Below are 12,012 nucleotides of genomic sequence, written 5' to 3'. Positions count from 1 at the left end.
GCTCAAGGCTAGCACTCTACCACTTGAGCCACAGCACCACTTCCAGCTTTTTTCTTTTTGCTTATGTGGTGCTGAGGAATCAAACCCAGGGCCTCGAACATGCAAGGCAAGTGCTCTACTGAGCCACCTTCCCAGCCCCCATGCTTCACTTCTTATCTAAAGGATTTCTCTCATGTACATTCTCTCTCAATTTGAGCAATTTCTAGATTCCTAGTTCTCACTGGTATTTATGCGTCTTTTTATTACTTTTAACTATCTTCACTTGATCTTAGCCATAAGGCTGAGAGGCAATGCGCTCAACATCTTAAGCATTTTAACTCCAGGTCAGTCAATGTCTACTTGTTCTCTCTGTTGGGATTATTGGTTCTCACTCATGTTGATGTATTTCCTTGTATACTTGCTTCTCTCTGACTGCTCCATCTTCAATGTCCTTACCCCTCATCCCCACCTTTATGCAATGATAAGGATTGAACCCAGGGCCAGTGCCCTCTCAACAACGGATTAGATTCTATATATGCAGAAATCCTAAATTTTTAAAAAAGAAGACCAGGTCTCACTATACAGCCTAGATTAGCCTTGGACTTTCAATCCTCCTGCCATAGCCTCCTGAGTGCTGGGATTATAGGCATATTCCACCATGCTCAACATGACACTAATTTTGATTCTGGGAGAAATGTAAAAAATACATGGGAAAAATCTGTTACCTGACACTAATTTTGATTCTGGGAGAAATGTAAAAAATACATGGGAAAAATCTGTTACCTGAAGTTTACAATACTGAAATATACAAATGTCACCTCAAAAAGCCATTATATAAAGATCATATATACAGCCTAAAGTGGTCAGAACAAAACACAAATATCATAACATTTGAAAAGTGAGCACAATGATGCCTTGTATTACAGATGCTATGGGAAGCCCAAGGGGAGGGGAAGGGACACCACCCTTGATTCATTGAAGCTTATATTCTAAAGGACGAGACAAAAAGTGGAATAGAACTAAGATTAGTTCCTATTCTCCACACCCAGGTTCTCCCTCCCAATTGCTCTAAAGGCTAAAAGAAGACCTGAGCAGCCCCTCATCCCTCATCTTTGCAGCAAGGTGTGCACAGTCAGATCATGACAAAGCCACATACTTGGGATGTGCAAGCAGCTGGTAGAGTGCATGCTTGTTGTCCTCAAGACTCATCATGGCCACCAGGAAGCACTTGATCACCTCCCAGGCCTGCCTGCGGTAGTAGGGCTCTGTGTTGGCACTTTTCAGGCAGTCCAGGGCAGTTTCAATGGCCTGGAACAAATAGGTACAGAAAATATGATGTGTACTAAAATCACATGATGTTTGAAAAGCTTTCACTAAACACTGGCAAAACACAAAAGAACCTGAATCTTGTTTCTCTAAAGTGATCACAGTGGACCATTCACTAATGAAAAGTTCTAGAAAAGGTGGTGAACGTATTATGAAATAAGGAGTTGTACAGGTCAAATCAGAATCAGGATAGAGTTAATAATTTATTTACATAGACAATGAATGGTAAGTAACAAGAAACTAAATGAACTCAGCAGGGCCTTAAATGTGGTAGGTTGGATTCAACTACAATCTGTGTCATCTACACAAACCATGGCACTCTAACACAAATCATCAATTTTCTACACACCACAGCTTTGCCTATATGTAAGCTCAAAACTGAAACATAGCTTTCTAGGCTTTTCCTGGATTCTCTCTTTAAAAGAGAAAGAGCTTGCCAGGCGCTTCACACAGTAATCCTAGCAACTCAGGAGGCTGAGATCTGCGAATAACAGTTCAAAGCCAGCCCCAAGCAAGAATGTCCATAAGACTCTTATCTCCAATTAACCACCAGAAAACCAAAAGTGGCACTGTGGCTCAAGTGGTAGAGTGCTAGCCTTGAGCTGAAGAGCTCAAGGACAGTGCCCAGACCCAGAGTTCAAGCCCCATGACCAGAAAGAGAGAGACAGAGAGAGAGAGAGAAATAGAGAGATACAGAGAGAGAGAGCAAGAGCGAGAACGCTTGACACCTTTGTTCCCCTTGAAAAAGCTTCACAGCTACATAAATGGATGCATATATGACAAATGCTTTTATCCCTATTCATTTCAATTAGATAAAAAAGGTACAATTACAGAAACACACACAACTTGAAGCCTTTAATAGCTAAGACATAATTACATGTTAAGAGTTAGGAAGAAGAGAATAAGAGCTATGTTCAGAGAGATCCAGGTTCTGGGGTAACAGATGAGAGACAAGTATGGGTCCAACTTGAGTTCTCAAAAATACTTAAAATAAAGCCCACTGTGATCAAAACAGACCAAGAGTTCAGAAAAGATACACTACTCAAGGACTTCCACCGGCCCCCTAGCCTTCTGCAAGGAGATCACCCCACAACTTCATTCCACTGAGTTAAACAGCACACCTTAAGTAAATAGTTTCAACAGGCCTAATGTTCTTAAAATAAAATACATCCACTCAAAGCTCTCCAAAACTTTCATCTTTACCTTCTCCATGGGGAGCTGAAGAGAGGCTTTGCAATCAGAGAACTCTACTGTAATGCTGGGTCCTTGAACTTCTGTTACAACATAATGCAGCTTCTGGGATTCTTTTAACATCTTCCTGTTGCTGCCGCCAAACTTACCAAGCACCCGGTAGGCCACATGAGAGATGCTATCGGCAGGATTGCGTAAAGTGCGCCATAAAGCCTAAAAACAACACGCTCTGGTGAAGTGCTTTCAAAGCAGCCATTTACTATAAGTCATAAAACACTATATAGCAACCATTCTTCCTCCCACTTTTATCTCCCAACAGTTTCCTTCTGTTTTCAGAAAAGCCAATTATTAGTCTTATATGCCCTATTTCTTCACCAACTAAGTAAAAAGACATTATATATAAATATAAATGTGCTGTGGGACTGTGTAAAATAGGAACTTGTGGCTATAATTAAAATTGAAGCTGGGAACCAGTGGCTCATGCCTATAAATCTAGCTACTATGAAGGCTGAGATCTGAGGATCACAACTCAAAGCTAGCTCAGGCAGGAAAGTCCATGAGACTCTTTATTTTGGTCAGTCATGGGGTTTGAACTCGGCCTGGGTGCTGTCCCTCAGCTCTTCAGCTCAAGTAAGTTCTCTACCATTTGTGCCACAGTGCCACTTCCAGTTTTCTGGTGGTTTACTGGAGATAAGAGTTTCACGGACTTTCCTGCCTGGGCTGGCTTTGAACCGTGATCCTCAGATCTCAGCCTCCTGAGTAGCTAGGATTACAGGCGCCCAGCTCTTTAGCTCAAGGCAACTGCTCTACCACTTGAGCCACAGGGCCACTTCCAGTTTTCTGGTGGTTAATCAGAGATAGAGCCTCACTGACTTTTCTGCCCGGTCTGGCTTTGAACCATAGTCCTCAGATCTCAGCCTCCTGAGTAGCTAGGATTATAGGTATGAGCCACAGGCACACCCGGCTTATCCATTGGACTCTTACCTCCAATTAACCAACAGAAAACCGGAAGTGACATTATGGTTCAAAGCAATAGCTTGGGGGGTGGGGGGAGAAGGCCAAGGACAGCATCCAGGCCTTTGGTTCAGGCATTACAACTGACAAAAAACAAAAAACTTCCTGTACACACTGCTCTTTCTTCCTAGGGATTACAGGTGAGCAGAGGGTGGACACCCATGCCTTCCCTGCAGAAGTGCCTCTTTTCACTATGAATTGGAGAATCTCTGTGGCTAAAGGTTCTTCATACACACCTGTAACATTTGCCTTTACAAGTTATCACTTTTCAGAGAATCTAATACTGGTAAAACCTCTGTAAAATACAGGCAATGCAAAACAAGCATCCATTCAACACCTAAGGCATTACTGCACATCTTTTAATACATCTGAAAACTCACAAAGCAACTGCTAAGTTCTACACCATGTTGAAGAGAGCCCACCTCTGACTATAAAGGCCAAGAATGCAGACTCCTTATATACAAGTGGAGAAGCGAGGCTCTGGTGCCCCTCACAGGGCAAGGTCCACTTACCTGCATAAGCTCAGCGCGCACGGGCTGAATATGGTCATACAGGAAATCAGGCTGCAGGTTGTCCACACACAATTCCAGAGTCCTCAGGCCTTGGCTGACCAGTGTCTGAGACCCATTGAGTGCAGATACCAAAGGATCCATCAACATGGGCAGGTAAGGCAAGAGAGAGCTCAGTCGTACAGGCACGGTGAGACACAGTTCTACAAAGAGGTCCTTCATGTGCTGCTTATGCAGGCCACTCTGCAACATGTTCAGTCCTAAAAAGAGGATTTGAGACCATCAGAAGGTGTCACTTTCCTGACACATGCCAAAATTAGCCGCACAAAATTATGGTCCACCTTGCATGAGATTCTTTAATATACTTCTCCAGTTAAATTGGCTATCTAACTGTACTGATAGCTTTTGGAGGGGCAACAGCAGGCTGCAGGAAACTACCATCAATTACATTATACTCTCAGAGAAACATAAATTTTTGCTAAAACATCATGTTACACTTTTTTTGTATTGAACTCAAGGCCTAAGTATTTTAGTTTTCTCTCTCAAGACTGGCATCCTACCACTTGAGCCACAGCTCCACTACCCACTTTTAGCTGGTTAATTCATACTAAGAGTCTCTTAGATTTGATTACTACTGGCTTCAAACTGGGATTCTCAAATTGGGATTCTTAAACTGAAAGCCTCCGGAGTAGCTAGGATTACAGGTGTGAGCCACCAGTGCCTGGTTATATTACACTATTTGCATCAAACACACATCCACCTCCTCTCATAACCAGGACCTTTGCTAGCTCCAAAGACAACCCAACCAACTATGAGCAAGTACATTCACAAATTAACACCAAAAGGCAAAGGTAAAGCCAAGCCACTGCTTTAACCTTGGAGGAGGTTCGGGAGAAGAGGCAGAAATTCCTGATACAGGAGATCATGGCTTCCTCCACCAATAGAACGGAAGAGTGCACGGAGTAGCAGAAAGTAGTTGTAGGGCTCCTTGGCTGTCTGTGCAAGCTCCATGGAACTGTTCACAATCTTGTGCAGGTGAGGCTATGATGTAAAAAAGAAAAGGCCACTTTGTGAGCAGAGTGTAGAGTTGAGCTAACACATTAGTGCAACAGCCATGTGAGTGAGGCAATTCTGGAGTTGATGCAAAAGAAAAAAACCAAGACCTCCCCAACCATGATTTAATTTTTCCTTAATGTACACATTGGTCCACCAGGGTGGCTGTAAAGGAAGCATTTATTAAGTTCTGTGGCACTATGTGACACACAGAGGGCAGGGAACTGCAGTAGGAATCAAAGAGCTGGCTGCTATGTGGTTCTGGAGAACATGGTTACCCTTTACAGGACCACAAAGTTTCAGTGGGGCCAAAACAGCCTGACATGTTAAATGAAATAAGTAGCCTAAAGGCAAGGCCAGCCCCAGCATAGTTAGCTGGAGATCCTATCTGAACAACAAAGCAAAAAGGCCTGGGGGGTATAGTAGAAAGCTTGTCTAGGAAGCACAGGCCCAGTTCAATCACTAACACTGAAAAACAAAAAATAAAAGCAAAACCCTTATCAGATTATAAGTACCTTTATTCAATATTTTATGGCAAATTAGTTTATTTTGTATTCCCAATCTTGGTTCAGACGTGCTGGGAATGGTCTCAGGACACTAGTGTGTATGGAGGAAAAAGGACACCCAATGGAAAAGAAATCAGCGAGGCAGTTTTCTTCTGCCTCAGGCGTGCTACTGACAGGAAGCCAAGCAAGCAAGCAGTAGGTGCCCAACACACAGGTTTTATCCCCTAATGCATTAGTGCCCTTTGTTTTAATTGGCTAAAACTTAGGTTCTGAACAATCTTGCATAACTATTCTGAAAAGGGTTGTTTACCCCAGCACTCAACCAAAACCATTTGGCTAAAGCTTATCAGAAAAACAATTCTTACTCAGTTGGCACTCTACCACTTGAGCCATATCTCCAACCCCTAGAAAAAAAATTCTTATAACAGGTTGTGGTTTCAAGTAGCTTCTTATAAAATGGTGGCTACCCTTAAAATGGCAGTGCTTAGCTGTGTCAAGCAACCACTTTTACAAAAATTCTGGTTCCTACACATCACAGGTGTTCTTTTGAGTATATGCATGGTACATTTATCGTATAAACTACACGTTATTTTCTTGACGAAAGTTTTAGGGAATTTGTTCTTTGACTACTTTTTTTGGACAATACTCCAACATTCCAATGTCAAGTTTGTCCTGTTAGGTTTGATTCTGGTTGTTGTTATAGAGATACATGTAATGTTGGCAAAATATTTGAAGATAATGAAGACACAGATTATAATCAAGTTTTATATCCTAAAGAAAGTTGAGTACTTTTCTTTCATATTAACACGAAGGTAGCATTAAGATAGTTTACAGTTATTACTGTATAACTGGAAAAAGGTGAGGAAGCCATCACATAAAAGCACAGCTTGTGGGTGCCGATGGCTATAATCCTAGCTACTGAGGAGGCTGAGATATGAGGACCTCAGTTCAAAGCCAGCCTGGGCAGGAAAGTCGATGAGATTCTTTATCTCCAATTAACCACCAGAAAACCTGAAGTGGCGCTGTGACTCAAGTGGCCAGAGTTCAAGCCCAAGGATCAACAAACAAAAATAAAAAAAAAAAAAACAGCTTACAAGCATCTGGACAGACTAATGGCCTAGCACTCTAGCACCTTGAGCATAGTGCCACTTCCAGTTTTTTGGTGGTTAACTGGAGATAAGAATCTTGCTGGGCCAGGCGCTGATGGCTCACACCTATAATCCTAGCTACTCTGGAGGCTGAGATCTGAGGATCCCGGTTCAAAGCCAGCCCGGGCAAGGAAGTCCGTGAAACTCTTATCTCCAATAAACCACTCCGGAAGTGGCACTGTGGCTCAAGCTGTGGAGCGCTCGCCTTGAGCTGAAGAGCACAGGGACATCGCCCAAGCCCAGAGTTCAAGCCCCATGACCGACCAAAAAGAAAAAAAAAAAAAAGAATCTTGCCAGGCGCCAGTGACTCACACCTGTAATCCTAGCTACTCAGGAGGCTGAAATCTGAGGATCATGATTCAAAGCCAGCCCAGGAAGGAAAGTCGATGAGATTCTTTATCTCTAATAAACCATCAGAAAACCGGAAGTGGTACTGTGGCTCAAGTGGCAGAGCACTTGCCTTGAGCTGAAGAGCTGAGGGACATTGCCCAGGTCCAGAGTTCAAGACTCACGACTGACCAAAAAAAAAAAAAAGAATCTCAAGGACTTTCCTACCCTGACTGGCTTTGAACTGTGGTCCTCAGACCTCAGCTCCTGAATAGCTAGGATTACATGTGTGAAACACCAGTGACCTGCTCCTGTTCCATATCCTTTTGCCAGGTGCTGGTGGCTCATGTTTGTAATCCCAGCTACTCAAGAAGCTGAGATATGAAGATCTTGATCAAAGCCAGCTCAGGCAGGAAGTACATGAGACTCATCTCCAATTAATCACAAAAACAAAGCCAGAAGTACAGGTATGGTTTAAGTGATACCCTGGAGCAAAAAAGATCAGGGACAGTACCAAGGCCCTGATTTCAAGCCCAGGCCTTCAAGCCCAGGCCTCACACCAAGAAAATAACAATAAACACAAAAACAATGTGCTCCTATTTTACCCATGTGACCCAGAAACACTGCATTTAGAAGAGTAGTTGTGGCAATAGTAACACTGGTTTACCATTAAAGGTTACAAGTGAAATGAGCTCTACTTAGAAACCACATGAGGCATTTTTCACACTTGGCCCTTATTTGTAGTAAATTAAATTCAAAAAACACTTTACACATACCCAATAGTCACTGCAATTTCAACAGTAAAAACAAAAGTAAAAATCAGACAACAAAAGCCCCTGTACACAAGTTATACAAAATCTCAATGAGCTTTACCTTCAGCATTTGCTCATTCTCAGCTGCAAAGAGAGAGACTGAGCCAAAGACCAATTTAAAGAGCTTGAGGTACAGGTTGGAGAGCTCCACATTGGAGCCCATCTCTGGCAGACGATCCAAGAGATACTCCACCAGGATAGTAGCAAACAGGGCCGAGGTAGTAGGATTTGCCAAGAATGAATTGGCAACAATCTGTTAAAATAAGAAATGGACAAAATAAAATAATTCCTTCCCCAAAGTAGCTTTAAGACAAAGTAACAAGTCATCTAAAAACACAAAAGTAAACTCCTGAAGAAAATTAATTATCCACCAATGTTGAACCTAAGGTGGGCAGGTCACTATGAATTTAAATGACAATAATCTGCGTGTGACAATGTCTGTGTCAAGTACCAGGGGCCTACATGTAACACATACTTCATTTCCACTAATAAAGGAATTGGTCAAAACATTTGGAACTTTTAAAAACTTTTCAATGTTATGCTCTTTAATTTTTTGATTTAGCCCTACAAGTGCACTTCCTTAAGTACTTACTCTATGTGAGACTAGAACTCAAGACCTCATGCTCTCACTTGAATTTTTGCTCTCTGCTGGCACTCTACCACTGGGGCCATGCCTCTACTACCAGATTTTACTGCTTTTTTAGAGAGATGAGCCTAGAGTATCTGTCTGTCCAGGCTGGCTTTGAACTGTGATCCTCAGATCTCAGCCTCCTGTGTAGCTAGATTATAGGCCTGAGACACTGGCACCCAACAGCAGGTGCATTGTTTTTTAAATATTTTAAAGAAACATGAATTTTAAAATGGATGTAGAAAGAATGTGAAAAAGAAAAAATAAAGGAGTTTTATACCTGAAGAGCGTAATTTTTTGAGATTCTTTCCACCATATAAGGAACTGTAGTTTGAAAGATTTCTTTAAATGTTAAGGGATTCATCATGGTAAAGACACCAGCAAAGTGCTCCAATACCTCCTTCTCCTCCTTCATTCTAACAGTCTGGCAGTTTGCTACGCGTATGTATGTTTGTCCATTTCCTGCTATCTGGACCTAAAATAGGAGAAATCACCCCAAGGTATAAAAAACTGAGCTTGTCTATATGGATTATATTTCAAAATCCCTACTTAAAACTGCCCTGGAGGATATGGAGAGGGTAAAAGAGTAGATATGGTCAAAGTACTTTATATGTACACAGGAAAATACAACGATTTGAGATTGAGTTGAGATTGTTTTAAGTGTTGGACAGATGAGGAAGAATGATAATGGAAATACTAATGGGGTATACTGCGGCATATATGGAATTGTCACAACGAACCCCCTGCTTATAAATGTTATGAAAAAAATCTTAACCAAAAAAAAAAAGAAAGAATACATAAATTTTTAAAATGCCACTCCCCTTCGATGAGTACTCTTAAGCTTAATTTGGGGCTTTAAAAAAATATAGATGCTCAGATCATGGAAAAAAGTAAACAAATCTATGTTTCCAGTATATTCCATCTGTACCAGTCCTCCCCCCGCCACCCCCACCCACCCACCAACACCCACACACACACATACACACACACTGGCCTTTAGGGACTCTTTTTTGGTCCATTGTGGACGCTGTCCTTGAGGTTTTCTGCTCAAGGCAAGCACTCTACCTCTTTGAGCCACTTCCAATGGAGTCTTATAGATATGAATTACCATAAAAATGCACAACTAAAGCAAACCTCAGACCATCCAGACAGTAACCAAGCTCTCAATTCTAAGGGGCATCTTCCACACTCAGCTTGACTTGCAGACATTTCCTCACCTGGTAAATATCTAAGGCCTGCATGGCATACTTTACAAGTTTTATGTAGATCTGAGTTTCTTTAGGTTGTAACTGCTTGTTGGGAATGAACTGAGCTTCTGGAAAAGACATAGCACATTAAGTTACATCCAATTAAATGCACTCAGATGAAATTGCCATTTGTCTACACAATTTCCCAGCATTACCACCAGGCGCTTTACACGACGTGATGCCCCACGTGATCGTCTTGACGCCGCAGACCAAGGTTTTCACCAAGCTTCGGCAGTCTGTGACCTGGAATGTCTGCTTGTCCTCCTTATCTTTTTCTCCTTGCTTCTCAAAGGGAGGCACAGGGGCTGGGGTCACAGGCGTAGCCGGAGTTGTGGGTGGTGGGGGAGGAGGGGCAGGAGTGGGAACAGGGGCTGGGGAGGGTGCAGGGCCGGGGGCAGCAGGAGCAGCGGGCACCCCAGGCAGAGCTGCCTCCACGGCTCCAAGTTCAGACTGAGGTTTGCACTTCTTAAAAATGGCAGAGAGTTGATACCGAGCAATGGTATGGAACTTGAGAACAAAAACCTAATGGAAAAATTAATTGGGGGAAGACAAGTCATAAACAGGTCAATCAATCCTTCCAGATAACATTAACACAAGATGTCAGTAACAATGCTGGCTCAAGTCCTGCTTATTCCGAGGTGGGGGTGGTGGTGGAGGACCCCTAAAGACCAGCAGTGCCAGAGTAGCTCCTATGTGCTAGTTATCCATGAAAGGAATGTGCCAGGTCCATTACCTGGTGGTTAGCGCCATCTTATGCTCAGAAAAGCAAACAACTAGTCTCACAACTAGAGCCAGCACTGCTGGACTCGTCCCATTAGGTTCCCACCAACAGCCACTGGCCATGGAAAACACCTTTTATCCTTCATCAAGGCACCCACTGGGCTCTTCCAAGATGCCTGTGGCTGAGTCAGCACTTGTCTGCTGCTCCCCAGAAAATACTCTTCCAATTATTGCCAGAAGGATGTAAAGAGCACTCACTCACCATTCTAGCTCCTAAAGCAATCCTATGAGGCACATGCCATGATTTACCTTGGTTAAAAGATGAACAAACTGGCACAGGGAAGAACAACACACCAAACACCCTGGGCTAGGGAGAGGGGACCCCAGGCGGGTCCAGGGAACCAAGAGAGATATGGGACCCTCATCAACTTGCCAGTCAGGCACTAGCCTATACTTAGCAGTGTGCAGACAAAGAGCACAGGCAGGATGTAGCCCAGGAATGGCCTGTACCTCCAGCATCCGCATGAGGACATCTCTCCCATTGCCGCTTTCCTGCTCACTCTTGGAGCGGATGCAGTCCACCAGGTTCAACAGGAGCTTGCAGGACATGGTCTGGATGCTGCTGGGCAGGGACTCATCATCAATGTTCTTGGCAAAGAGTTGGACAGCAAGAGAGAGGTCACTGAGGGGCAGGTGCTGGCGAACATGGTGTACTAGGTCGGCCAGTGTGCTGTAGGCAAGGGGCCTGTGGACAGAGACCCTGTTAGTGCTGATTCTCTGTAGGCCCCATGAATTTCATTATCTGCTAGAACACACACTGGGATTACACAGCTAAATTTGCTATAGCCCTAGTCATGCCTCCCTCCCTCCCAGGAGCAGGACTAAACTAAAAGGCCCAACAAGTCTTTTATTGGCAGTACTAAGTTTTGAACTCAGGCCCTCACATTGGCTAAGAGGCAGTGTACCACTATGCCTCCTGTGTAACTGGGATTACAGGTATGAAACACTGTGCTCAAGTCTTCATGATGCTATAATCTTTCCTTACCTAGTGAAAGGTTAACTTTCACTCTTGCCATTAAAATTCCTAACAGATATTAGTGCTTGTGGCTAACCTGAGCAGGAATACTTTGCAGCGGCATCTTGTGGTTTTGATGCTCAAAGGTAAGTAGTGTATGTGGGTCAGCAACTTATAATCATCTCAGAAATACAATAATAATGTTCAGGCTATAGCTCTAGGCTCAGGACAGCAGAGATATCACAGTAACTTTAGAACGCAGTCTGCTCTCATAGAGCTTAATTCATGGAGAACGCATGAGGGAAATATATTAGAAAAGCTGACAGGTGCTGAGAAGGACCAGGAGGGGAACTTTTTCAGGACAAGTCCCTTTGACGAGACATTGAAGCTGAACCTTACGGACAAAAAGTGGACACAAGGGGCTGGGAAGGTGGCTCAGTGGTAGAGCGCTTGCCTTGCATGCCTGAGGCCCTGAGTTCGATTCCTCAGTACCACATAAGCAAAAAGAAAAAAAAAAGCCGGAAGTGGTGCTGTGGC

General features: G+C 43.3%; 1 protein-coding gene across 1 annotated transcript in view; it reads right to left on the bottom strand.

The window, feature by feature from the left end:
* The window catches only part of Trrap (transformation/transcription domain-associated protein), a 103,811-nt gene that overhangs the window by 66,387 nt on the left and 25,412 nt on the right, over positions 1–12,012 (bottom strand). The window contains exons 14-22 of the mRNA XM_013023405.1: positions 10,971–11,205; positions 9,896–10,262; positions 9,711–9,808; positions 8,774–8,968; positions 7,927–8,118; positions 4,895–5,060; positions 4,023–4,279; positions 2,509–2,709; positions 1,136–1,287 (exon numbers count right to left, since the gene is read on the bottom strand). Coding sequence (XP_012878859.1) covers positions 1,136–1,287; positions 2,509–2,709; positions 4,023–4,279; positions 4,895–5,060; positions 7,927–8,118; positions 8,774–8,968; positions 9,711–9,808; positions 9,896–10,262; positions 10,971–11,205 — 1,863 coding nt within the window. The remainder of the gene's footprint in view (positions 1–1,135; positions 1,288–2,508; positions 2,710–4,022; positions 4,280–4,894; positions 5,061–7,926; positions 8,119–8,773; positions 8,969–9,710; positions 9,809–9,895; positions 10,263–10,970; positions 11,206–12,012) is intronic.

The sequence above is a fragment of the Dipodomys ordii genome, unplaced genomic scaffold (assembly GCF_000151885.1).
Source record: "Dipodomys ordii isolate 6190 unplaced genomic scaffold, Dord_2.0 Scaffold68, whole genome shotgun sequence".
Taxonomy (NCBI): Eukaryota; Metazoa; Chordata; class Mammalia; order Rodentia; family Heteromyidae; genus Dipodomys; species Dipodomys ordii.
Note: the sequence above shows the minus strand (reverse complement) of the source record. Positions and strands in the feature narration are given on the sequence as shown.